Here is a 27,834-nt window from a genome sequence, read left to right on the forward strand (position 1 = left end):
TCCTTCAGAGAGAGGTGATGATCAGAAATGTAGCCCCTTTGCATCCTCCTTCCCTTTAGTGGAGTTGAAGAGACCTAGGTCCCAACATTTGCAGAAGTGTACGAGGGAGGCTGCCACCTCGCTCCCTTGTCCCTAAGCCTGGAGCCAAGGGATATTGCTGGAGCATGAGACGAAGGCTGCCCTAACCAAGCTATTGGAAAGGGAAGTCAGTGTAGAGAAGGCTCCCGCTCCCCTAAATGCAGAGGAAGTCATCGTCCTTCGTTTTTGGTAGCCCACAAGGGTTTGAGACTAAATAATTAAAGTTCCCATGTTAAAAGAGAGGTGAGGAAATGCATGTTTGTAAGAGGAGAGCCAAAGAGAGAACACTAGCTTTGGTATGTGTGAAGCGGGGGACCCAAGAATCAGTCCCAGAAGCAGGCTCCCATGAGTCCCAGCTGTCAGTGGGAAGGTCTCTGAGCACTTTTTCCAGAGGCTGACCTCCAGGGATGAGTCTGAGACTGGGGTTGACCAGAGTCTGGTCTGCTTCCTGGGGACCGAGATCCAGGGAGGTGCCGGGGGGCAGGCAGCAGGGTACTGCTGGAAGAACTGGAGGTCACGGGGCCCTGCGCCTTCTTGTCCAGAGTCTGGCTTTGGCTGGCAGAGTGAGGAGTGGTCTCTGGAAAATGAAGACATGAATGAGGATATGTGAGGTCATGTACAGTCTGAATGGGAACTCTGGAGCCACCACGTAGCCATGTAGATTTTAGTCCCATTTGGTGATTTGTCGGACTCCCTTGAGGGATCTGGGACCACCTTGACTTGGTGTTTGCATAAATGGCCCCATCAAAGGAGTATGATTTATTGGGTAAGGAACTAGATATTGAAGTCTGACCTTAGGTTAGACTCTCTTATCCTGGGTTTTCTAGAGTATTAAATTCTAGAGTATTAAATTGTTAACAATAGTAACAGCAGCCTCCCAGTGTGACTGTCCAGGTCTAATATGATGATGGAAGGGAAGGGACTGTGCAAACTATTTGGAATCAGATCCAATTTCCAGTTCTTTCACTTACTTGTCTTCCCCCCTCCTCTAACTTTAAGATAGGGAGCCTGCTCTTAGCCATACCCCGTTCCTCTTCTTGCAGATGGGTGTGCCTGTGCCAGAGTCATAAGCTTTGGTGTATGTCACTTCCACCAGTGTCCTCTAGGTTGTCCCCTTGCACTAACTTGATGCAGGCAGAGAACCTGGATGGAAGGAGTCAGGGTTCCCCCATTTTCGCTTGTGGCCATCAAGTGGAAACATCTAATTTGGACTTTGTGTTGAGTAGGATATGAACTTTTATTGTGTTTGCTCCATTAGCAATTTGGGGCCTATTTTTTATAGCAGCTAGTATTATTCTAGCTAATACTGTTTAAAAATATTTTTTTAGTTGTATATAGATGCAATGCCTTTATTTATTTTTATGTGGTGCTAGGATCGAACCCAGTGCCTCACACGTGCAAGGCAAGCACTCTACCACTGAGCTACAACCCCAGCCCCTCATTCTAGCTAATTCTTAAAAACAATAATAAGGAATAAATAACAATGCAATTGCTAAGACATTGAAATACTTGTAAAAGAAATTCTAACTCCTAAACTATCAGCTATATCTTGTGCTTCTCATTCAGTTCTTAAATTCAAAGCCATCTGCATACTGACAATGTTCAATTTTAAAATAGAGACAATCCTTGGAAAATGGAATCACCTCAGAGATGGTCTTGTTCAACATGACCTTTCCTTTTTCTGAAGCTGGAGCTGGTCTATGATCACTCCCTTTCAAAGCCTTGACACATTTTTGGGAGAACCTCTTGTGTAACCTTTCCTCATCCTTTTATTCTAGATATTCCAGTGCTTCTTTTTTTGGAGAATACAAACTACTACTACCAACTAGTATGCATGGATCTGTTCTCTGTGCCAGGAATTCTGTTAAGCACTGTACGTGCATGGCCCCCTTTCATCTTCACCACCCCAGGAGGTAGGTGCTAAAATTCCTATACTGATTTGCCCAACTTTATTTAACTAATCATTGTCAGCATTCTGATTTCAGTTCCAGATCAGTCTGACACTTCACATCGTATACTCTTCACACTTATCTATGTGGCCTTATGAAAAGTCATCATCATGGAAAAGAATTTACCTTCCTTGGTGAGCTGCAGCTGGGTGGCATTCTTGGAGTTGCTTTTAGGTGCGTCCTCTGAATCTCTGGCTGTGGCTTTGCCTTTGACTGATTTGTGGCTCTTCTCAACTTCACGGAGCTACAGGAGAAAAAAGAGTAGTTGGTAGTGGAGACATGGTGGATAAGGCTCAGAGCCCGGATGGTGAGAGTAGGAGTGTTTTCAGTTCTTGCGGACTACCTTCAACTGCCTGTTATTGGTCCTCACAACCGGAGAGAACGGCCTGGGACTCGGATTTGCAGTGTTCAGGGGAACACCTAATGCTCTCACTCCTCTGTTTCAATGGTTTTCCGTATCTGGGCAGGAGCCCCCGGAGATTAACAGAAGCATAGGTGGGAAAGCAGAAGTGAGGTAGATAGAATTAGTTCCAGAAGAGGGACAGAGGAAGCAAGGACAGGGCTTAGAGATGATTGGGGTCTGACCTTTAGTGTGTGAGAGAGCAGTTGCTTCTGTCATTGTCAGCTGGGATGTTGAGAGAGGCTACCTGTGTGTGAAGGGGACTCAGAAGACCTCTTAGACTAAGGGGCACCACAATATGTTGTTCTGATAATATTTTTGTTAGTATTTGTACTATTTTAGTTTTTGTTTTTGTTTACTTGTGCTGGAGATTGAGTCCAGGGCCTTGTGAATGCTAAGCAGTGCTCTATCTCTGAGCTATACCCTCAGCCCTTTAGTTTTAACCTGTAGGAATTTCTGTGGCATGCATGAGCATTGGTTGAACCCACTTTCTCTTGATCTTTAACAACGTCTCAAAAATTGCCATTATTGTTACATAACTCTAAATCCCTGATAATATAAATACATGTTGTTGAATCTCACAAGGCTACTTCCTATAATCCAGATATTTTTGGATTTAGCTTAGAAGAAAGTGATTGAGATAAACAACTGGGATCACAGAGCAAATTAACAAAAAACAAAATCATGACATCTTTTTACCCTCTAGGATGAAATTCCTCAGACTCACCGCTTGAATTTTCTTCCTCAGCTGGGCATTAGCTCGGGAAAGGCTTTTGGAAACCGAGTTTAGGTAGTAGATAGCCAGGCTGCAAGAGAAAAGCAGGCCTCCTGTGGGTTTGGGAATCTTGAAAAGTGACAAGAGGTGGGTGCCTTTCTTAGGAAATCAAGGTAGGGTTCCTAGGACAAGTGCCGATGCATGCCTGTGAGCAGGGTAGGGGGAGGTCCTACCGTGCTAAATTCTCTTCTCAACACGGAGAAGGTCCTGGACATGCCTACTGCTTCTCCATGCTATTGAATGGGCATGACCTACACATCTCTTGTTCTCAGAGTGCTCAATAAAGTTTGGCAAAGGAATTACCCCCTGTCCAGGGAAATCTGAAGAGGCAGGGGAATGGCAGGATTTCTTGTTTGCAGAAGAAACTGGTCATGTTTCCTGGATACCTACCCTGTGCCAGGTTTGATGCCATGTCTCCCCCCACCCCATCTCATTGGTTTTGATGAAAATTCTATAAGTAGAAAGGATGACTCCTGTGTTTATGGACCAATGCCCTGGGATTATGAGCGATTAAATGATTTTCTCAATGTCACCCCACCCTTTAGTACTCCTTGGAGCCCACGTTTGAAGCCAAAACTCTCTCCACAATCTTCAAGTCCTGAGAGAAGAGAGATAGAGGTGCTAAGGAACTTGTTCCATTTGCCTAGAAACACAACTGCAGATGTCCTGAAGGTCCCACTCAGTGTGCACTGGCATGTCTGGCCCTAACTTTGTGTTTTTTTGAGTCTAGCCTCCAATTATTGACTGGGTTACTAGTGTTATTTGAAGCTGCAGCCTGGGGTGTCCTTTCTGTAGAGCCTATGATCTGGGGCTACACCCTGGAAAGAAAGGGGATGCAAAAGCTAGAGTACTACCTGGGTTGGAGGCTTTGCTACCTGTTGACTGTGGGTTTGGAGTCCATCCCTATTAGTCATCATCCTCCATGAATTTCAAGTCTCAGCTGCTCCCATGGGTCTTCTGAGTCTTCCCCTCAGGGTTAGATCAGCCACAGCTGCCTTAATAGAGTTATCTCCAGCCAGAGAAGAGAAACCACATTGTCCCTGGGGCCAAGTGTGTGTCTGTGAATGTAATATGAGTCCCTTGAAACAAGAACTCAGAAGTCTGTGGGGAAGTGGGGACAGAAGGAAGGATAGATGAAGGGATTGATATTTGTTTTGTAAGGCATCTACTCTGTGCTGGTCTTCTCCAGCTCTTCTAATTAACTAAGCTATTAGGAACCAGAGGCCAGAGAGGCAACTTGTCTTGCTGAAGATTACACACCTAGCAAATAATGAATAAAATGCTCAAGGGTGGCTGCGTTCCTTCTGAGGTTGTTTCCAGATTTAGCATTTCTTCTTGCTGCCTGAAAGGGTCAGGTTTGATGTTTGGATTCCACAATTTCCTTAGGAGGCCACAGAGAAGCCCAGATTGTCACTGCCATGTCATTATCCTCAGGGTATTTGAAATGAAGAATGTAAAGTGACATGCAAGTGTTTGCTGCTGGCAGTGACAGTGTTCAGGGCACAGGGCAGACCTTCAAAAATGGGTAGTACATGAATGGATAAACAAATGAAAGGATTCTGTACCTCTGCTGGCCCCATATAGAATGCTACAATCACTGTGAGTCTGTATCCTCTTCCAGAAAGTTCCTGAGGGAGTGCCGAAGGAAAGGTGCCTCCTCGGAGTGTGGAGCTCCAGCTTCCCCACAGGCTGACAGCCTTGCAGGAGTAGCTGGGAAACTGGCCACAGGCTCAGGGAAGGCTGGCTCCATCAGACCATCCTGGAGTTCAAGGAGCTATGATGAGGAGCTGCAGTGGTCACTTCTTGCAATACTCTTTGGGAAATCATATATAGGCATGAAGCAACAACAAGGATGATTCTCAGAAAGGGAGGATTTTAACAATATCTTTCCAGATCCTCCACGGCTAAAGTTCAGTCCAGCTGTCAGTAAACATGCCATAGTGAATACCTCTGAAAATTTTCTCCTCCATCAAAGCAATGAGAACGATGGCAAAAATTGTCAGAATCAACTTTTTCAGAATTCTGAAAATTCTGAAGGTTTCCAGCGTCTTTTAAAGAAAAAACAGCTGAATTTCAGTGAGACCAGTGAACTTTGTAAGATTTAAGTTGCCGTATCTCTCCCTCCTCCACCCAGTTCTTCTATAGGCTTGAAAACCAACAGCTCAAAATCATGGTGCAAACCAATAACCTGGCAGTTGCTGAAGTGGGGTTGGAGCTCCTTCAAATCCTCATTATCAGAGAATTGTCACTATTCTATTTCCCTAGTGGTTCCCTGGAAGATGACACTCACAAAGCTGTCTTACCTGACTCAGGGATTGACCGATGTGAATAACCTCTTCTCTGAGAGTGTTTGTCAAAAAATAGGAGGCAACGGTTGAACACTATGCCTCTGTGAGGTGTGAGATAACATGTGGGGCAAACAATGGGCTAAACGAGAAGCTTAAAAGGATAAATTGGGAAATGTGATGCCCAATGGGGACTTTACAAACCTTTGAAATATCCCTGGGAATCTAGAGGGCCCTGTGCATGTTTAAAGCCGTGTGCATGTCCAGGGTTTTGAACATGTCCAAGAAATACTTGAAAAGCCTCAGGGCCTCAACTCTGGCTAACCTTGAGGCACAGGACAAAAAGAAAGTGAAGACCGAAGTAGAGTTATAAAATGCTTGATTGAGTGTTGAAGGCACACTCCAATACACACACAGAGCAACGTGGCAAATACTGGGAGACTTGTTGGCTCCAGATAGAGAAGAAAATCTCTGTCCGGCCATTACCTGACTAAGTTAACTAAGCACAGACTTCAGTGCTATGCATAACAAAGAATACAGAGTATAGAATTATTTCAGGAAAGTCACCAACCACACAATAACAAAAAATAGCAACAACTACAAACCCTGAGAGGGGAGTAGAAACTAATTTCCAGAGTTACCTGGTTCCTGTACGACTCCTTTTTCCACCCTCCCCCGCTTTGTGCAGTTACTGCCATCAAATTCCACCTTTAGCTAACTAAATGTTAACTAAATCAGCTAGGGGAAGAAGAGATACAAACAAGCACTGAAGTCTTTTGTATTTGCCTCTGTAGTTACCTTTACCTGTGCTCTTCATTTGAGCTAACAGTTAGTTAAAGATGGAATTTGATGGCAATAACTGCACAAAGTGGGGGAGTGTAGAGAAAGGAATCGTATAGGAACCAAGTTTTTATATACTATTAGAACTAACTTGGTATTAGTTTGAAGTAGTTTGCTATAAGATGTTAAATGTAATCCCCAGGGTACTCACTGAGAAAATAAAACGAAGCATAATAAAAGAAATGAAAAGAGGGATCTGGGGCTGTAGTTTGGATCAGTGTTAGAGCATTTGCCTAGCATGCATGAGCCCCTAAGTTCAACCCCCAATACAAAAACAAAAACAAAACTAGAATGGCTATACTAACATCAGGAAAAAATATTATTATTGGAGACTAATAAGGACATTTTATAATGATAAAGGGTTTCTTCAACAAGAAAATATAACAAGTATAAACATATGTCTACCTAACAACACAGCCTAAAAATATACGAAGCAAAATAGAATTTAGGAGGGTGACAATTTAGCAAAAATAGATGGAGAATCAACACTCCACTTTCAGCAATGATAAGACTAGACAGAAGGTCAACAAGGAAATAGAAGTCTTGAACAACATTAAAAGTTTCACCCAATGCAATCGACTCCTTTTCCCAGTGCTCACTTTCCTGGAAGCGCCAAAATAAACTAAAGGCTCAAATTGCAATATTTATTGTCTTCCAGAATCTGGACCTCCTTTTTTCTAAATGGCTTATTATTTGTCATTATTTGAGAGTCTTGGTGACTATATGTTTCAAGTAAAAATCTCAAATCATTTTTGGAAGTAGCACCTTATTATTTACCTCAGAGGTCAAGAAATTTCTTCCTGAAGAGGGCCAAGCAGTGAATATTTTAGATGTTGCAGACGACATGGTCCTTCTCACAGCTATTTGACTCTGCCTTTGTAGAGCAGAACAGTCATAGACAGAATAAGCATGGATATGGTCCAGTAAAACTACAAAAACAAATGTGAATTGAGTTCGTGGACTATAATTTTCTGACCCTCTAATCTACACCAAAAGATTTTGGAATAGATCATTGTGGAGACTGTTTTCTGCACAAAGACACCTGGCTCAGGGGCTGATTTGGGGCTGAAATCCACCGGTGTTCTGTTTGTCAAATGAAACCCCTGGCGTGGCCTACCTCTGCCTGAAGGAAGGGGTACCTTATTAAATCTAATTTGCATAAATCATTATGTGGGCTAGTGGTGAATCTAAATCCACCATCACCTTTTGAGGTCACATTTATTTTTAGTACTTCTATAAGACATTGAATAAGCAAAAAATAAATATATATATGTATGTATGTGTGTGTGTGTATATATATATATATATATATATATATGTGTATATATATATCTGCATACAAATTTTCCACAAACCATTGGCTCAATCTTCAAGTATTCCACAAAGCCCAAAAGAAAGTGGCACCAGTAAAACTAGAGAACTGGGCAGAGAGTTCACATTGTAGAAGTAAAGTTCAGTGCCTTGGGAATAGGGCAAAACTGAAATAAACTAGCCTGCAAAGGCCCAGCACCAACAATGGCAGTTTGTATTTTCCAAACATGGCCATTATATCTCCCACCTTAAATGTGTCTAGAATCTTCCATTCCCTCAGCAAGTGATGGAGTCTATATTCCTCTCTCTTGAACTTATATGGGCCTTCATGACTGCCTTCATAGAGTACGGCAGAAGCAATGGTATGTGACTTCTGAGATTAGGTTATAAAAATGCCACAAATATCACCATGTTCTCTTGGAATACTTGCTCTTGGAACCCAGTCACAATGCTGTGTGAAAGTCCCAGAAGCAAACTGAAGCCACTGGTCCACAGCCCTGCTGAGTTCCCAGCTGAAGTCAGCACCATTTGGCCCAAATATGAGGGACCACCTTGAAAGTGGATCCTCCAGCCCCACTTGAGCTGACCCAGTAGAACTTGATCAGAGAAGGAAAGAACCATCCCTGCTGAGTCCCACCAAATTAGTAACAAATTTTTGTGTGATTTTTTTTCCCCCCCAGTTTTGGTTTTTTTTTTTTTTAACATGAGATAATAGCTAGCAGAAACACCAACTCTTGACAGAATTAAGTGATCTAGTACTCCATCTGCCTTTTAGAAGAAAAATCTATCCTTTCTGAAGAAAGATAACATTACTCACAATCTTTACAGTTTTTTAATCCATATGTTTGGAACCCAGGCATAATTATATTCCATGCTTAATATAGTGTCAAATGATTGATAAAGAAGAGGAAAGAAATGACCATAAAAATATACCCTCAGGTGAACCAGATCTTAGAACATCAGATAAAAATTGAAAAAAAAAAACTATGATTCAAGAAAATAGAGATAGAGATGGAAAATTTCACCAGAGAGTTGGAATTTATTTTTTTTTAAAGGAGCCAAAGGAAAATGACCATTTTGGAACGCAATTCTGCAATCCATAAAGGATTGAAGAAGCACATACTATTCAGTGATTCCACTTTTGAATATCTTGACAAAACTCTCACAGTTGCACAAGGAGATAAATGCAAGTTGGAGCAGTTTGCTATAGCAAAAGTGGAAACAACCCAACTATCCTTATGAAGAGCAGTAGATAAACTGTGGTTTATTCATAGTGTGGAAAACACAGCAGAGCCACTGATGTGTGCACTAAAGTATCCATGTGGATAAATTCCCCCAAATATGATGTTGTGTACAGAAAGGTATATATAACGTGAGTCATTCATGGGAAGTTTTAAAACTCAGTAAATGAGTTGTGTGTGGTGGTGCCCTTCTGTAATCCCAGCAACTCAGGAGGCTGAGGCAGGAGGATCACAAGTTCAAAGCCAGCCTGAGCAACTTAGTGAGCCCGTCTCAAAATAAGAACTAGAAAAGGTTGGGGATATAGCTTGGTTGTTAAACACCTCTTGCTTACATCTCCAGTACCCAAACAAACAACAATAGCAAAACAACAACTCAGCAAATATAATATGTGCACCCATGATGAAGGCACAAAAACGTGCTTGAAAATAATTAAAACTAATTCAAATAGTGGTTACTTTTAGAGAAAGGAAGAAAGAAGAATCGTGTAGGACTTCAAATATAAAATTTTTTACTTTTAAAAAGGAAAACTTGAAGCAAAAATTGAAAAATGTTAACTTCTGTTTAGTTTTGTGCCAGTTTTTCTGGTTGTCTATATTATTTATGTTGAGGCTATATCATATATGTGTGTGTGTGTGTGTGTGTGTGTATTATATATATTTGCGTATACATTTTTATTTTTGGTACTGGGGATTGAAACTAGGAGTTCTCTACCACTGAGGTACATTTCTAGCCCTTTTTATTTTGAGACAGGGTCTTGCTAAATTGCTGAGACTGGCCTCAAAGTTGTGATCCCCCTGCCCCAGCCTCCCCAGCTGCTGGAATAACAGGTGTGTACCACTGCATCTGGCTGAGGATATATCATAATTTTTAAAAAGCATGCCAAAAATGTCTTCTTTTTCCTTTGGCATTGGGGGTTGACCAGGGCCTTAAGCATGCTAGGCACATAGCTCTACTCCTGAGCTATGGCCTCAGCTGTCAAATAGGTTTTTATAAGGTGAAGGTACCTATGTTTTCATCAGCTCATTTAAAAAAAATATTTTTTAGTTGTAGATGGATACAATATCTTTATTGATTTGTTTATTTTTATGTGGTGCTGAGGATCGAACCCAGTGCCTCACATGCTCTACCACTGAGCACAGCCCCAGGCCTAGTTCATTTTTTTTTAATGACAATGATTCAAATTTAAGCATCTTATTTCCTTCCTGTCTTCATTTCTTCCTTCCCTAGTTTCTTCCTTCAGCACCACACACTAGGCATTCCTCACTGTAGAGAATACCAAGACCATTAACCCACCACTATTCTCAGGGCTTTAGCAGTGTTTGAGGCGGGCAGTGACGAATGGCCAGCTGTTTTGGTGCACAAGGAGCTGAGTGGAACAGGGCTGTGAACCATGTACCATCATGCCCAACTACCTCCTCAGCTTTCAGAGACATTCAGCACTTGGAGTTCTTTGATATTTCCAGTGAATGTTGTGGAAGTTATTGAGAATATGCTCAGGTTTCACCATATCCCTTGGATTCTATTTTTTAGTGTGTTCCCTAAAAGATCTGCAACTGCCAGCTCTGTGACAGACGCTTCTCCTTCATCTCCCACTGCCACTCCCACTGCTGAAGTCATTCTACCCCAAATTTCCAGGGAATTAACCAACTCCAGTGATCCCCCATTAGTGATTGATGGGAACGGATCTCTGACCCTCAGGGAGGGGCAACTCAGGCACATTGTCTCCCTGAGTTCCCCAGCAGGATTAAAGCCCTTCATCCCCAGAGGTAGTCATGCCCTTCCCAGTCTCAACTGCTACTCAACTACTTGCATTTGAATCCATTTCAGGGTCTGCTTCTGGGGAATCCAGACTGAAAGGGTGACAAGGAAGGCACTGGGGAAGTTTCAACTACAGGGGAGGTTCCCACAGGTGGATCCACAGGCTCTGGCTAACTTACAACATCAGCAAGATGGCTGGAATGATCAGTCCTGGATTGGCGAGGAAAGCAAAGATCTTGCCCAGGAAGGTCGGGAAATCATTTTCAATGGTTTCTTGGAGGACGTCATACATTCTGTTTTTCCCGCTGAAAAAAGGAGAGGACACATTACAGCTGCTGCAAAGCTCACATGGCACATACAGCTGGGTCCATGCCCCCAAAGCTGCTGCTTGCCACTGCTTTTCTGGAAGAACCAGACCTCTGCTCCAAATGGACTGCAAGTAAAAAATGTCCTCATCCAGGGGCTGCCACTTGGGCTAGAGTGTATGGCTGGTCTGCACTGGCTCACAAGCTTCTTGCCCTTGGTACCTTACAACCTCTCAATCGATATTGGTCTTCTGAGTTTTACATCGTTCTCAGAAAGAAAAGTTGTCTCAAATATTCTAAGCTGAGGGCTGGGGATATAGCTCAGTTGGTAGAGTGCTTGCCTCACATGCACAAAGCCCTGGGTTCAATCCCCAGCACCACAAAAAAAAAAAAAAAAAAAAAAAAAAAAGGCAAAATATTCTTTAGAAAGTTGTTGTGTTTGCTCTGACACCAAAAAGCGCTAAAAAGTCATTTTAAAAAATCCAAGTATCTAATCTGAGAAAATTGTATATGATATTGCTACAAGACCAACATGGCGTTTCCTCTGGGTTCCCTGGCATAGGAAATATTCTCCAGAGGCTGACTTGATGGAAACTTCATGGTACCTCTCAAACATACCCACAATTTCAGGAAGTTGGATTGCCCAAGATAGACTTCTGCACTATTCACAACTTAATTTCGATTTTTGTCAAATTCCTCAGAATCATTATTCAGATTGACTCCTCAAATGCCTGCCAGAGACTCCTGGGTGCCAATGGTTCTTGACTGGCAATTTCAGTGCCAAGAAGTGGATTTAAGGGTTTTGAGTTCCTGCTTTAAGTCCTTGCTTTTCTCTTTATTAGCTATGGGACTAATTTCTTTCTTTCTTCTTTTAAAAAATACCTGTATTTATACCCTTGCTCTCCCTTCTAGAGCTATACAGTCAAATGTGGCTAAGAAAAATAATATAAAAAGTTAGAATGAACTAACATTTAAAATTCTGGTTTTTAATTCAAGAACCCAATAGTTTTGTGACTAAATTATATTAGAAGAGCAAATGTGGAATGTTTTCATCATTATAGGAATGAGGTGATGGAAACTTGATGGTGCTGAAGTTTGATATCTTGGGCAAGTTACTGAAAACTTCTCTGCCCTAGTCAGTCTATCTATCCACAACACATAAAAGTACATATATGTGTGTATGTATATGTATTTATACATACATATTAAATATAGTATAATACTAATATAGTGTAATATGGTATTATAAGGATAATAACAGTATTTGGCTCAGAAGACTATTTGAGGATATAGACATGAATTCATATAAAATACTGAATATGTTGCTGTTAAGTTACAAGTGCCCTCCAAAATGTTGCAGCTAGCAGCCTTATTTTTTTTTTTCTTGTGCAAATTATAGATCAGCATTGACAGACAATGGCCCATGGACAAATTCAGCATGTCTCCTCTTTTTATATGGCTTATAATCTAAGAAAGGTTTTTACACTTCCAAGTGGTTAGGGAAAAAAAATCAAAGAACCATGATATTTTGTCACACATGAAAACTGAAATATGAAGTTCAAATTTCCTTTTCCATAAATAAAGTTTTATTGGAACACAGCCCTGCTCATTCACTCATATACTGTCAATGGCTGATTTTGTGCTGTCATGGTGGAGATGAGCAGATGCACCAGAGACTGTTAGTGGCCATCTCATTGCTGAGCACTGTCGTGCAGCACACTATAAATCACAGTGGTGCTATTATAATCTGACAGCATTTGAAGTGCCATGCCTGTCACCATGTCATAATGTTTATATTTTTATTATGTGTTTTCATCATTATTGTAATTATTAACCTTAGTACCATAGTAAGTGTACAAATTAATGGGATTCTCTGTGATTTTCCCTATAAGCATACAGAGTGCATTGATCATAACTATCCACCCTTCTATCATGACCCTTCCTCTCTCACCCTCCCCTCAGCACCATTCTCAAACCCTAAAAATCCCTTTTAATTTCTTTCTGTCCTTCCTTTCCCTTTTCCCAACTCTAGTGAGCATTATTCCATTCCACATTTCCCATATCATGACATTCAATTTATTTTTCACTACTAAGGCATCTCCATTACATAAGAACGAGAAATGTGAACTTCAGATACTATGCTGTAAGTCAAAGTTGAGTGAATTACTTTGTCATTGAAATAGATATTATTTAAGTTTCCAATAGCTCCTATAATGGGTTACGATATCGGTAGCTTAAAATGATAAACCGGAAGTCTGAAATGGTTTCACAAGGCTAAAACCAGGGCAGGTTTGTGCCCCCTCCCCAGGGAGGTTATAGGGGAGTATCTGTTTCCTTGCTTTACCCAGCTTCTGGAGCTACATTCTGTGTATTCCTTGGCTTACGTCTCCTTCTTCCATCTTCAAAACCAGCCACACAGAATCTTCAAATATCTCTGCATTTCTGAGTCCGGTCACCTTCTACTCTTACATAATCAAATTTCTTTCTGCTTTCTTTTCATAAGGACACTTGTTATTTAAGTTTCACCTGGATAATCCACAGCAATCTCTCCATCTGAAGATACTTAATTCAATACATTGGCCAAGACTCTTTTGTTATATAAGGTAAGATTCATAATTTCCAGGGATGAGGACCTGGATTTCTTTGGGAACCAATATTGATTTTACCCAACTCCACTTTTTTCTCCCCACCCCTGCCAAATTCATATTCATCCTATTTGCAAAATATATTCACCTTCTCTCTTCAATTCTGAATGGGAACAGATGGAAGATGGAAGGGATCACCATCCTGAGCTATTTTGAAATCCAACCAGACAGATCCATTAGGTTGCTAAGGCCTGAGAATAGTCCTTTGGGCCCTTGGCTCCACCCTCTTTGCCTGCAGATCACTCTGCAGGACTGCAGTCCTGACTTTCGGATTATCCCTTCTCTTCCTGGAAGGGTAGCACATGTTCCAGCTGAGTAGATTTTTTATTTTTTAATTTTAGATATACATGACAGTAGAGTGTATTTTGACATATTATACATACATGGAATATAACTTCCCATTCTTGAGGTTGTACATGATGTGGAGTTACACTTGTTGTGTATTCATGTATGAACATAGGAAAGTTATGTCTGATTCATTCTACTGTCTTTCCTATTCCCATCCCCCTTCCCTTCTCTTCATTCCCTTTTGTCTAATTCAATGAACTTCTATTCTTCCATCCCCCACCCCTTATTGTGTATAAGCATTCACATATCAGAGAGAACAGTCAGCATTTAGTTTTTGGGGATTGGTTTACTTCACTTAGCATGATAATCTCCAGTTCTATCCATTTATCAGCAAATGCCATAATTTCATTCTTCTGTATGGCTGAGTAATATTCCATTGTGTATATGTACCACATTTTCTTTATCCGTTCATTTATTGAAGGGCATGTAGGTTGGTTCCATAGTTTAGCTATAGTGAATTGAGCTGCTATAAACATAGATGTGCCCACGTGACTATAATATGCTGATTTTAAGTCCTTTGGGTATATACCAAGGAGTGGTATAACTGGGTCAAATGGTGGTTCCATTCCAGGTTTTCTGAGGAATCTCCATACTGCTTTCCAGAGGGTTTGTACCAATTTGCAGTCCCACAAGCAATGTATGAGTGTACCTTTTCCCCCACATCTCTTCATCAACATTTATTGTTACTTGTTTTCTTGATAATTGCCATTCTGACTGGAGATAAAATCTCAGTGTAGTTTTAATTTGCATTTCTGTAATTGCTAGAGATGTTGAACATTTTTTCATATATTTACTGACCATTTATATTTCTACTTCTGTAAAGTGCCTATTCAGTTCTTTTGCCCATTTATTGATTGGGCTATTATTATTATTATTTTGGTGTTAAGTGTTTCGAGTTCTTTGTATATCTTGGAGATAAGTGCTCTATCTGAGGTGCAGGTGGCAAAATTTTTCTCCCATTCTGTAGGTCTCTATTCATGTTCTTGATTTTTTATTTGTTTTTTTTTGTTTGTTTGTTTTTTGGGTTTTTTTTTTCTGTAAATAAGCTTTTGAGTTTGATACCATCCATTTATTGATTCTTGACTTGACTTCTTGTGCTTTAGGAGTCTTATTGAGGAAGTTGGTTCCTAAGCTGACATGATGGAGAGTTGGACCTATGTTTTCTCCTATTAGATGCAGGGTCTCTGGTCTAATGCCTAGGTCCTTGATCCACTTTGAGTTGAGTTTTGTGCATGGTGAGAGATAGATGTTAATTTCATTTTTATACATATTGATTTCCAGTTTTCCTAGCACCATTTGGTGAAAAGGCTACTTTTTTTTCCAATGTATGTTTATGGCACCTTTGTCTACTATGAGATAACTGTATTTATTTATGTGGGTTTGTTTCTGTGTCTTCTATTCTGTCCCATTGATCTACATGTCTGTTTTGGTGCTAATACCATGCCATTTTTTGTTACTATAGCTTTGTAGTATAATTTAAGGTCTGGTATTGTGATGCCTCTTGCTTCACTTTTCTTGCTAAGGATTGCTTTGGCTATTCTGGGTCTCTTTATTTTTTCCAAATGAATTTCATGACTGCTTTTTATAGTCCTATGAAGTACATCATTGGAATTTTAATAGGAATTACATTATATCTGCATCTGGCTGAGTAGTTTTTTCTTACCTGTTTACTGCCAATAAATTGTGGGAGGTCAATAGCTTTCTTCTACCTTGTCTTCATTTTGTCCCTTTTGGTCCAAGCTGGCCCCATTTCTCCTGATATAACATTCTCAGAACCCTTTACGTCTTCCATGTATGTCATGGGAATTCACTTTATTAGACAAGAGGGTTCTATAAAGTCTTTACAGGATAATCCTATCTCTATCTCTATTCCAGGTTTCTGCTGAGATGATTGAGGGAATCTATGAGTCACATGCTTATTCTCATCAAAGAGTCCTTTGTGTGAATGAATATCCAATATTTTGATACTATAGAAGCACTAGCAAAAGGTTATCCAGCTTCACTTTTAGCATTCTTTTTAGAGAAGTCTTCCATCACAGTGAATCTAAGCATCTTTTGCAATGTGGATAGACTGAGACTTTCCAAAATCATAGGTCCTGGTTCTTTTTTGCTTCTCAGTTCTTTCCTCAATTTATCTCTTTCCTTTCATATTTTACCATATGCAGCATGATGCACCTTCAGTATCCTCAGCTAAACATTCAAACTCATTGCCTGCAGTTCAGCTTGCCATACAACTGTAGGACACAATTCAGCTGAGTTTTCTGTTGCTAGATAACAAGGATCATTCTTCCTGCTGTTTCTAAAATCATGTTCCTCATTTAACAGTGGTTTGTTTGATTGCAGGAACTGAAGAAATGTAGCCAGAGAAAATAAACTTGTATAAGATGTTTCTAATTTATAGTAAGAGCAACATGCTTGAAGAATTGAGGACATTGAGAGCAATGTCCCATTCAAAAACGAGGCAAATAATTTCAAGCGGTTTCCCTTGAGTTTGGATGAGTTACTGATGCTGCTTAGTTAGTTGTTTGAGGATTCAAAGTCAAGTTTGAAGTGACTGAGAAATGGACCTCTGAATATTCTGTATGGAACAAAATAGGTGAGAATATTTTCAAAGGAACTGAAAAAGCACCAATTCAGTACAACCTGAAGGGGAATCTGCTATGATGTGCAAATATGTGTGATAATGTTCATTATTATGTGTGGAGCAGAAAAAACCTTAGGTGGACAGATTTGCAAAGCTTATAAAATTTTAGGTGTTTACAGTCTATGTTTAGTCATTGAACTGTGTTCATCAGCAGGGAATGTTCAGAAAACATTTTAATCCATTATCTGCAAGTGAATCAATTGTGTCAATGGTGAACTTCAATTGTTCTTGTGACTTGTTTTCAACTTATAAATTTTTGTCAGAAATAGAAACTGAATATCCTGACTTCTTCTATTACAGAGAAGTTCAACAGCAGTCACTTTGAATCTCTATTATATGAAACACTATCACCTTCCCCAAAAGAATTTCATTCTTCTGATTGGCAGACTTTTATTATAAAAATGATGCTATATTAGTATTATTATTATTACTGCCATATTTTGGATTTTGTCAATAAAAATTTTTAGACATTTATTTTTCTCTTGTTGTATAAGTCACTATACAATATTCTTGATTTTGCCCCTTGGCCTTGGTCTTAATCTGCTTTCTGTTGCCATAACAGAATTCCTGACACTGGATAATTTATAAAGAATAGAGATTTATTTTTGCTCACAGTTCTGGAGACTGAGAGGTCCAGGATAGGTTATCTGCATCTGAAGAGGACCTCGTGCTGCTTCAATTCATGGTAGAAATCAGAAGAGCCAGCAAGTGCATTTTTGAGAGGCAAAACAGAAGCGACACACTTGCTTTACAGCAACCCTCTCTTGCAGTGACTGATCCAATCCTGCTATGTGAGAATGAACTCACTCCCAGTCTTATGAAAAAATGGCATTAATTCATTTTAATGACCTAATCACCTCTTAAAGTCCCAACTTCCCAACACTGCCACAATGGCAATCCAAGTTCAGCATGAACTGTGGAATGTTCATACAATACTCAACCTTAGCAACTTGCCAAACCTAAAATATTTACTATTGAACCTTTACAGAAAAAATTAGTTGACCCTTGGTGTAGATGATGCTTCCCCCTCACGGTGTTGTTAAAAGGATTAAATACATGCCTCATGCAATGCCTATCATGAGGTAGACATTCATAATACCTTGACTACCCTCCTCACTGGTAATTATTTTGTCACCCTGGGATTATCAGGGTCCTTGACACCTCACCTTGGGGATTGTCAGTGTCCTTGGTTCCTTTCTTCCCCTTTCCCGTCTTCCTTCTGGCCAATTGGTAGAATTAACAAGGACTTTTAGTAGAATTTCAACAAATTCAAAGAGAAGGAAAAGCAAATTAAAATTATCCTCTACCTCTCTTAGAAGAAAAAAATTAGATTTGTGTCAGGAAAAGACTAAAATGAGTCTGGAGATACATCAGCAGCTATAATCCACAGCATCTCTCCTGTTAAATGTACTGAGGGACTAGAATCTATTGTCCTTCCTTATATTCCATGTTGCCTGGGATTGCTCCTCCTTTTCCTTAAAAAATGAGTGAATTAATGAGTGAGGAGTTTGAAATAGATATAGTGCTTAATGCTTTCACTCATGTAAAAGTGGTTAATATACCTGTGTGCACCAAATGTAATAAGACTTCTCTAAATTGGCTCCAGATGTCTACTAGTTCTACTACTAGTTGGTTCACTGGCCACAGGAAAAGCTGAGCCTGTGGTCAAAACTCTCTTGCTACTATGACTTTGGCCAGATGATAAGAATCTGCACACCAGATACATGCATACCTGAATAGGCTCTTCTTGGAGGAAACATGGGTGAAATGCTGGCCAAGATGAGCCCGTGCCTACAGATTTGTTCTATGGGTTGGAATAGTATTTTTTAAACTTGAATTAATTGCTGTAATAAAAGAGAGGATTTCAAATAAGCATTGGAATTTCTCTGAATAACTTGAAGGTCTGGTAATATCAAGCTCATATTTCTGAGAGCAACAATTGACTAGAGATAGCACCAGCTGCCCTTGATGTGGACAGGGCTCATGCTTAACAAACTCACAGCTACACCTTACCATGGACGAAGCACTCTACAAATAAAAGCCCACTAAATATTCTTAACAACCCTGAAGTAAACACCAGCAGTATTTCCATTTTACATGCAATGAATCTGCAGAGCTAAATAACTTCCTCAAGATCACCCAGCTAGTAAATGACAGAGCTGGCTCTAGAAACTATTCTCAAAATCAGGAGATTGGCAAATATTTTCGGAAAAGTGCTAGAAAATAAAAATGTTAGGCTTTGTGGGCCAAATAGTCTTTGCTCCTTTGACTCAGTTCTGCTATTGTAATGAAAAAACAACTATCGGCTAAATGTTACCAAATGGATGTAGCTGTGTTCCAGTAAAACTTTATTTGCAAAAATAAGTGGTGGTCTGGATTTGGTCCATAGGCTACAGTTTATCAACCACTGTTTCTAACTATATGCAATGCAGAACTGCCCACCTCATTCACTTATGTCGCCTGCCTGACCCTTGTAGACATTTGATCTTGTCCAAACCCTAGGTCCCTCCCCGTATGATTGAGTTTCTGTGAGGTAATGGGTCTAGTTTGAGCATTGACCATAAACTACATATCCTCTTCCACACACTGGGTATAAAGCTGAGAGAAAGGAAACAAAAAACATGGCCCATGGAGCTTATACCCTGGTGGGGGAGAAGGCAATACTCAATATAAATAAGCAAAAGTTGTGTTAGGGGTAATAAGGAGATAAAATAAGCAGAAACAGTGTGTGTGGTATGTGTGGTGTGTGTATATATGAGACATTATTTAGTTAGGGGCTCCAGGAAAGGGCTCACTGAGAACATGACCTTTGAGTGAAGACCTAGAGCAAATGAAGGATGGCTATGAAAACATCTGGGGAAGACTATTCCAGTCATTGGTGGGTTTTGATTAGAAGAGCAACAGGAAGAAGGTGGCCATCTTGTTTCCTTCAAGTTCCATTTTTAGGTTGCTTCCCCTGGGATCTAAGTTGTCAGAGCTTCTCAAGGCAGCAGATGAGGCCAAAGGGGCCCAGATGGGTAGGGACAGGGATGGCACAGGACTGCTCACAGGCATCCTTCTTGGGCACAGGGGGGCAGTCTAAGAAAAAAGTCCCAAGTATTTGTGTCCAGGCCCTACTCTCGTTCAGGAAGAAGTCAGCTGAGGTTTCTCCAGGTGGTTTTCCCTTCAGCCTGGTATTACAGGCTTCTCTAATTTAGTATGTGCCTTCTATTCTAGATCAACACCCCTTTCCTTCTTGTGAACCCCCGTTGGGCCAGAATACTCCTGCAAACAGCTCTTCTGGGTTCCACCAACCACAGTCTAGGTGAGTCCTTTATACACTGAGAAGTCCCAGATTAGCCTTCTTCAAGGCATTGATAGGCAGGCTGACACTAGAGCGAGGTGTGTGAGGCCCTAGGATGCACAATTTGGGTTGATACTTCCTGTCAGGGTTGCATAAGTGCACCTGTCTCAACCTACTTTCAGCTTGGAATGACTGTTCGTTAAGTGGGAACACTAGCTATAATGTTATCGTGTGGCATAATTCCCAAGGAGTGTCCGCCGAGCATTCCTATGGGAGAAGGTGGCAGACAGAAGGGGCAAAGTGTTCCAAACTGCCTTCATCCTAGATCCCTTTCTTACAGAGTAGATAGAGGCCTTTGTTTTCAGAGGGTCACACTGTTGGAAAGTCAGCAGTAGATGCACACTATTTCTCAGTCTATCTTCTCCCACAACTATTGATCTTTCAATACAATATCCAGTCTCCTAAACTAGTTTGACTCATACCTGAACCCACAGTGCTGGCCAGTGCTCTTCAGAATGTGTGGGCCCAGTCAAGAGTCTTAGTCAAGATCAACTGCAGCTTCTTCACATTTGGATGGCACTTACAAATACACAGTCATTTCATCTTCTGAATAGCTCCCATTACTTTTCTTATGATAGAGTAATCCCAGATGGTAGATTATTCAGTGTTAAAAGGTTACAACTGTTCCATCCAGTATGGTGGCCACTAGCCACATGTGTTTGTTTAAATTAAAATTAATTACAATGAAATAAAATTAGAAATTCAGTTTCCCAGCTCCTCATTTCAAGAACTCAACCATCATGGGTGGCTAGTGGCTACCATATTGGACAGCACAGACATAGAACATTTCTCTCTTTGCAGAAAACTTTGTTATATATCACTGATGATTTGCCCAAAGCTCCATGGCCTTTTACAAGCTGACCTGAAACCAGAACCTGAATTCTGAGCCAGACCCTGAATTCTGAGCCAGACCCTGCCTCAGGAGAGGAGCTGCTCCCATGCAAAAAAGACTGTGCACCTGAATGGGCCACAGTCAAAGGAGGGTGGGAGGGACATGATGGTGTAGGCCACGGGCAGGAGGCTGAGGAAGAGCACCAGCAGCAGCAGGCCCATGTAGAAGTTGTTGGATCGGGAGGCTTTGAACACACGTTCATGGGGGACATTGCTGCTCATCACTGCCCAGCACTGGAAGTACATGGAGGTCAGCAGCCGCAGGACATTAATGCCCACCAGTCCCGGTGCATAGAAGGAGCCCATCCTGGAAGGGCAAAAACCGGACACCTGGTTGGCCAGGTAGCAGGAAAGGTCTGGGAAGGCTGATAGGAGGAAATGGGATGGAGGGTTAGGGGCGTGAGGTGAAGCTGTTTCCCTGCAGGTCCCAATGACAGGGGCCTCCCATTTAATGAGGCCATTTATCACCAAGCCATAGCCACCCTGTCGACAAGAAAGGGAGACACTCTGAGCTTGGGTTCTGGTCAGGATTGTACCACTGCCTCCCTACTAAACCTCATGTCTCCAAGGTCTCCATTAATGGCATTGCTGTAGGACAATGGTTTGAGGAAGTCCTTGGCACCTCAAAAGTCTTTAGTTGAAGTTATGTAGCTTCCTCTCACTTTATTTCCAGAGGAGAAAGTTTCTTATTTCATCTACCTTCTCCCTCCTATCCTTTCTTTACCGCTTCCTTCCCTCTTCCTTCTTTCTCCTCCTTCCTTTCTCCTTTCCTTTCTCCTTTCTTCCCTTCTTTTCTTCTCTCCCTCCCTCCTCTCTCTCTCCATCTCTACTTTCATGGTAGCACATGGATGGGCCAGAAACGGTCCTGGGTCTCATCCAGTCCTGCCCTCCACTTTTCACGTGGAAGAAGGAAGTTCAGAGAGCTAAGATGATTTGTTCAGCTTCCTCCAAGTTAGCTGTGTGGCAAAGCCTGGGATTCTAGTTTTTTTGACTCCCCAAATTAGGTGATCCTCAAATGAAACGGATAACTTACCAGATCATTCCTTGGTTGAAGATCAAACCCAGTACATTTCCACTAATATCAAACTCAGCATATGAGGGCTAGAGAGAGAGAAAGAAAACATGTTAGATGGTACCAGCCAAATGCTATTATCAACCAACTGATGAGACCAACGTCACTCCATCTCACAGAGTCAGTTTTGGTAATAAGAGAGGAAACACAGGTTCAGGTCTCTGTTTCTTTAACATGTTTTAACTTTTAAAGAAAAGTTTTGAAGTTTCTCCAAGCTGGAACTTCTTTAAAATTCAAAATATAATAGCTTCTGCCTTTTAGGCTGACACTGTGTTCTTGAGAGGAACTTAGCTCCTATAAGAACATTTTATTAATGCTTTAATCAGAAATTTACCTTGGCATTATAACCAAGGAGGAAATCTTATTAGCAATGAGATATAAACAATTAATTAAGGAATCAAATAAAAGATGTCTTTAAAACAATCAAAAACCAAAACTAAATTGTTCTTCTAATTCTCCTTTCTCCTCACCTTCCTCCAGGCTGAGAGAAGTTTGTAGGAACAAAAGAGCTCTGCCTGACTGAGATTTCAGGCTGACCTATTTTCAGAGTTTTGATTTTACTAGTATCTGGAAAAACCTGAAGTTCCTGAACACTGAGGCGCCTGGGATCCTCAGGAAGCATGCTTTTACCCATGTCCCAATTTGTCTTCCAGAAATGAAAATAAAAGGGACAAGAATGAGCTAAGAAAAAATGAGAAGTTAGAAAAGAGATAAGAAAGTTCAGGAAAACATGGATCAGAAGAGGGAAGATTCATAATCCAAATACCTGGCAGTTAAATCTTCAGAATTTAAATTTTAATTATTTTAAAATATTTTTAAATTTATCTACTGGGCTGTGTGCCCTGCTTAGGAAAAATCTTCTGTACCCCCAAGATTTTAAGTTTATATATGCTTTCATTTAGAAATTTACAATTTCATTTTTTTTGATGTTTAAAACTTTGATTCACCTACAATTAATTTACCTATGTAAAATGAGTGAGGGATTTAGTCCCCTGCCCACTCCCAGTTCATTTTTATATAATCCTTCTTTATCCCACTGATTCAAAAGACTCTCTTTGTCCTAACCTGAAGTCCCATAAAGAGTGTATTGTTCTGGACTTTTTATTCTGTTTCATCAATAAGTTTGTCTATCCCCTGATACCAGTTTTAGTAATTATAGTGTCAGCCTGTGTTTTAATATAACAGTAGATCCAGTTATTTTTATTCTGCATTCTAAAAAATTTTCCTAGATATTCCCACATATGTATGTTTTGAATAAACTTCAGTACAACTTTGGGGTCTTGTTGAATTTATAAATTGATATGAAGACATCTGGGCAATATTGTATCTTCCTATCAAAGATATCATCTTCTTGGAGGATGAAATCCTTTCATCGTTGTTCTCAGACAAGATTATGAAATTTTCCTTGCCACTGAGGAGAAGTTCAGTAGGCTTGTTTAAAACTGGTGGGGAGCCAGGCGCCATGGTGCACACCTGTAATCCCAGCAGCTTGGGAGGCTGAGGCAGGAGGATTACAAGTTCAAAGCCAGCCTCAGCAACTAAGTGAGGCTCTAAGCAACTTAGTGAGACCCTGTCTCAAAATAAAAAATTTAAAAAAGGGTTGGGGATGTTGCTCAATCGTTGGTACCTGGGTTCAATCGTTGGTACCAAAAAGATAAAATAAAACTGGTGGGGGACTAAAAGAAAAAAATATGTGTGATAGAAATCTGCACCCTTACCTAAACCAGGCATCCCACTGCAAACCAGGATGAGGGTTACATAGGTAACCAGGATGTGGAGCCTCTCGCTGGGAGCTCAGTTAAGGGAGAGCTCCCAACCCAACACCAATGACTGATGGGTGGGCCAATGAGGTGTGTGGAAGAGACATGCACAGGAAAAATGAATGGGCCAGAGGTGCTACCAGATCTGAGCAGGTCACTCTGGAGAAGAAATGGCACATTTTCAGAATGAGCAGTTTACCAGGTAAGTGGGGAAGAGGAGCATTCCAGGAGGAAGGAATAGGAGACACAAGAGGTTTCTCAAAGCATAAACCAGATGGTTACTGAGTTTTTTGTGTGTTCAGGACTTTGTAAAACATTCGCATCCATCCTAGGATTTCAGCCTCCCTAAGGAGAGTTGATGTTGTGCAAATCAGTCTCTCTCTCTCTCTCTCTCTCTTTCCTTTCTTCCTTCTTTCCTCTTTCTTTCCTTCTTTCTTTCTTTCTTTCTTTCTTTCTTTCTTTCTTTCTTTCTTTCTTTCTTTCTTTCTTTCTTCCTCTTTCTTTCTTCTTTCTTTATAGTGAAGCTGAAAATTTATCACCTAGTAACATCACAACCATCCTACCATCACAGTACAATGCATTACTCATGTCTGTGGTGATGCTAATGTGCAAAAACCCACTGTGCAGGTGTTCCTTAACCAACCATCTGCTCAGTACTGAAGTGTATGGTTCACCTTTTCCAGAGACTGAATACCTACCTTTCCGAATAAAGTCACATTGGGCAAAAGAAAAGTTGCTTCCATGAAGGCAAAAAGGACCCTTAAAAGAGATACAGATCAAATACTACCCACTTCACAGAGCAGAGACTTTCATGAAGCACAGAAAGAAATGAAATGCACAAGAACACATCTGGCTGTAAGTGCCAAAGAAGATGGTTGAAGCACCTTTATGTGAAATGTCTATGAAAGTAACCTACAAATCCAGCCTCCAGGTCCCAGCACCAGCAGTAATTCATGAACCGGACAAAACAAGCCCGTAGGAAGTCCCCCAGCAGGATGGTGATGTATGTTACCAGCATGTCGGACACTGTCAGCCTCATGAATTCCTGCAAGAAGGAACACAGAAAAAGGGAGTGGTCAGGGTTTGATTTTGCTCTCTTCTCCCAACTGACTGTAGCCATACAAACTCTCCCCCACCTGCCAGAATCCACCTCTGTGGTCTTCTGATTCTTCACGGTAGAGGGGGTTCAGAGAAAGGACCTTGTGCTCTGGAGATTGCTTAAGTTCAGTCCCAGCTCTATAAATTATTAGTTGTAGGCTTTGGAATAATCTTGGAACCAGTCATAATATCACTCTTTCTGAGAGATTTGCAGATTGTGTGCATATTGCCTGGTACATTGACAATGCCTCGTACATCAAAATCATCATCAGTAAAACCTGAAGGCTCCCGCCTTGCTTCCCCCACCTGCTCGGAAATGCCAGTTGTCCCCATTAGGACTGAACACAACTGTTATTCACCAGGACGGCAGCTGAATTTTTTTTCCATTTCCTACTAATCAGATTTTTTCCCAAGTTTATGGAGAAAATAAAATGTAGAAGAACCCAAAGCAAAAGAACAAAGCTTTCCCTACTTTTGTTAAATACACATCATTTACTAACTTTTTTTTTTTTTTTTTTCCGAAAAATTGAAGGGATCCACTCAACACAGTTTTTAAGATAGCAAGTAGATTTGCGGTTCTCCAGTCACGGAGGGTCTACCCTCCAAATAATTAAGGAATTCCTGCTGGATATGAACAGTGGATGCATTTTCAGGGTTTTTCCTCAAATGGAAACATCAAAGAAGGAACAACAAAGAACTGAGAGCAATAGACACCTTTTCAGAGAGCATAACTACTCACAATGCCCACAGCTGTCTCCCAGCAAGAACCCCGGGGCACATCTGCAGGGTGCAGGGGTGGCCGGGGGACACTGTCGTTCCAACCTGAGGAATTGTAGTAGTTAAACAGAGTCCAGTGAGTGATGTTCTTTACCGTCTCTTCATTAGAAAGCTAGAACAGAATATGGAGATATGGGATTGGAAGGAGCCCAACTGTGTCTGCAGGAACCACACATGAAGCTAGGAGATGCCATACCCTGCCATCCAACCCCTGCTCTACCCTTGCAGAGTCTTTGCAGGAATTCTCTCCCTGGCCTTTCAATCTATCCAGGAAAGGGAGCAATGGGCTGAAGTTCTCGGGTCTTCTCCTCTAAGTTAGCATCCCTCTATCCATCCATCCATCGATTCATCTATCCATTCATTCTTTTTTGAGAATAATTTATTCAGGGTCTTTTCTTGGCATACAAGATAGTGATGCCAGAACTGACCAAGAGAGACAGGTCTTCCCTCTGGACGTTTAAGTCTAGTAAATGACAGGTGACAATGTCGAGACAGAGACTTCCTGGGGGCAGTGTCATCAGGGAGGATTAGTCAACTAGTCAAACATGGGGAGAAGGGTGAAGAGGGAGGCAAGAGAGACTTCTGCCCGAGGAGACAATGTGAGGTTCAGGGAGGAGCAGTCTCCTGTGTTGGGAAGGAAGCCAGAGATGAGGGTACTGGGATGGATAAGGGCGAGAGCCAGTCATTGCCATGTTTAGACCCTTGTAACAGTTTACCACTAACCTCAGGTGGAAGAAGGGTAAAAGGGGTGTCATTCATCACCTGGACCTCCCTGCTCCCAGTCTAATTTTTCACTTCATTTTCTCCACTCCATTGTTCAGCTGCCCACATTTCCTGTTGGCGTTGGCGCTTCCCTCTGCTTTATCCAATGTTTGCTAAGATTTGTCTGAGGTGGATGTTCCTTGGGACTCACAGGAAGTTTTCCACAGCTTATCTCACTCTGTTCTGTAATTGTCCATTCATCTGTTATTGATGAGACTGTATGCTGAGGGAAGCCCTGTTTTTATTAGCCATTTCTCTGTCCCTACTACCTCATATGCCTGGAATAAACTCGGAGTAAATCATTCTCGAAAATAAATAAATAATAAATGTACAGATGGCTGGATGGAACCTCTCCTCTGTGTGCACTGACAGGCTTCTCTGGCTTTGCAGTAATCCCATCGCATGCCCGCATGCCGTAATGAATGTGTCTGTCTCCTGGCCCAGAGCGTGAATGCACTTGGAACAGGGCTGCTCTCTTCTGTGCCCCAGGGCCTCCCACAGTGGGTGCTGCATAACTGGCCAGCGTTGGTGAGTGGTTCAGTTAACCATGCCCCATCATCTCCACAGACAATGACTTAGCTGTGAATCACTATGGAAGCCATGAAGCAAAATGGGAAGGGATACAGATAAAACATTCAAGGTACTAAATGGCATGTCAATGACGCGGAGAAAGGATAAAGAAGTATAGCAAAATGTAAACAATCATGGTCCTTGAATCATGGAGTGTGTAGACATTTTTTCTTCATTTCCTTTTTCTAAACTTCCAACATTTAACTAATATAAATTTTGCATCATGAAATTACTATATTACAAAAGGTGGATTCCAGGCATTGGGGGAGTTCATTTACCTTGAGGTGGACGTCATCCATCAGGGCCAAGAGAAATGTGTAGAGGTTTCCCAGGAAGAGTGCAAAGATGCGTCCCAGCTGCCACTTCAGTCCAATGCGTGGGTGGTAATTCTCCAGGGCAGCGATGGTTTCAAATAGAGGGGGACAAAACATCCCAAGCAAGGACATCACAATCTCAACCTGAGAAATCAGGACAGTGAGTCTGGGCTACTTGTGTCTTCCACATTACTTTCTTGGCCACCATGCCTGCACTCCATGGCCAGTCCATCTCCCTGCTGTCCCCTCCTCTGCCCCTTGGGATTCCCTGGGGTATCTGTGACTTTCTGTGTGACCCTGAGCAGTCAGCATATGCCTGCACATCATCACTGACCCTTAGTTGGTTGCTGTCATGATCGTTGCTGTTTATAAAGATAAAAAACAAAATTTCTTAAAGGAGAAAATATCCCACTGAACCCCACTGATATGTACAATTAATACGTTAATCAAAACTAAACTAATAAAATTATCCATCAGGCAAATGCAAATTAAAACTGCAATGAGATGTCATTTCACCCCATTTAGAATGGCTGTAACTAAAAAAATAATAACAACAAATGTCAGCAAAGAGGTGAGAAGAAAGGAACTCTATACATGTTGGTGGGAATGTAAATTAATACAGTCATTATGGAAAACAGTAAGTAAGTTCCTCCCAAAACTGAAAGAA

The 27,834-nt window shown here is 41.1% G+C and overlaps 1 protein-coding gene across 1 annotated transcript in view; it reads right to left on the bottom strand.

Moving 5' to 3' along the window:
• Positions 1–437: 437 nt before the first annotated feature.
• The window catches only part of TMC2 (transmembrane channel like 2), a gene marked incomplete at both ends in the record, with an annotated part of 66,182 nt that continues 38,785 nt past the window's right edge, over positions 438–27,834 (bottom strand). The window contains 9 exons of the mRNA XM_079129721.1: positions 438–655; positions 2,154–2,271; positions 3,155–3,233; positions 10,818–10,943; positions 20,882–21,121; positions 21,848–21,915; positions 24,563–24,691; positions 25,484–25,633; positions 27,132–27,311. Of these exons, the coding sequence (XP_078985847.1) occupies positions 438–655; positions 2,154–2,271; positions 3,155–3,233; positions 10,818–10,943; positions 20,882–21,121; positions 21,848–21,915; positions 24,563–24,691; positions 25,484–25,633; positions 27,132–27,311 (1,308 nt within the window). The remainder of the gene's footprint in view (positions 656–2,153; positions 2,272–3,154; positions 3,234–10,817; positions 10,944–20,881; positions 21,122–21,847; positions 21,916–24,562; positions 24,692–25,483; positions 25,634–27,131; positions 27,312–27,834) is intronic.

The sequence above is a fragment of the Sciurus vulgaris genome (assembly GCF_902686455.1).
Source record: "Sciurus vulgaris genome assembly, chromosome: 2".
Taxonomy (NCBI): domain Eukaryota; kingdom Metazoa; phylum Chordata; class Mammalia; order Rodentia; family Sciuridae; genus Sciurus; species Sciurus vulgaris.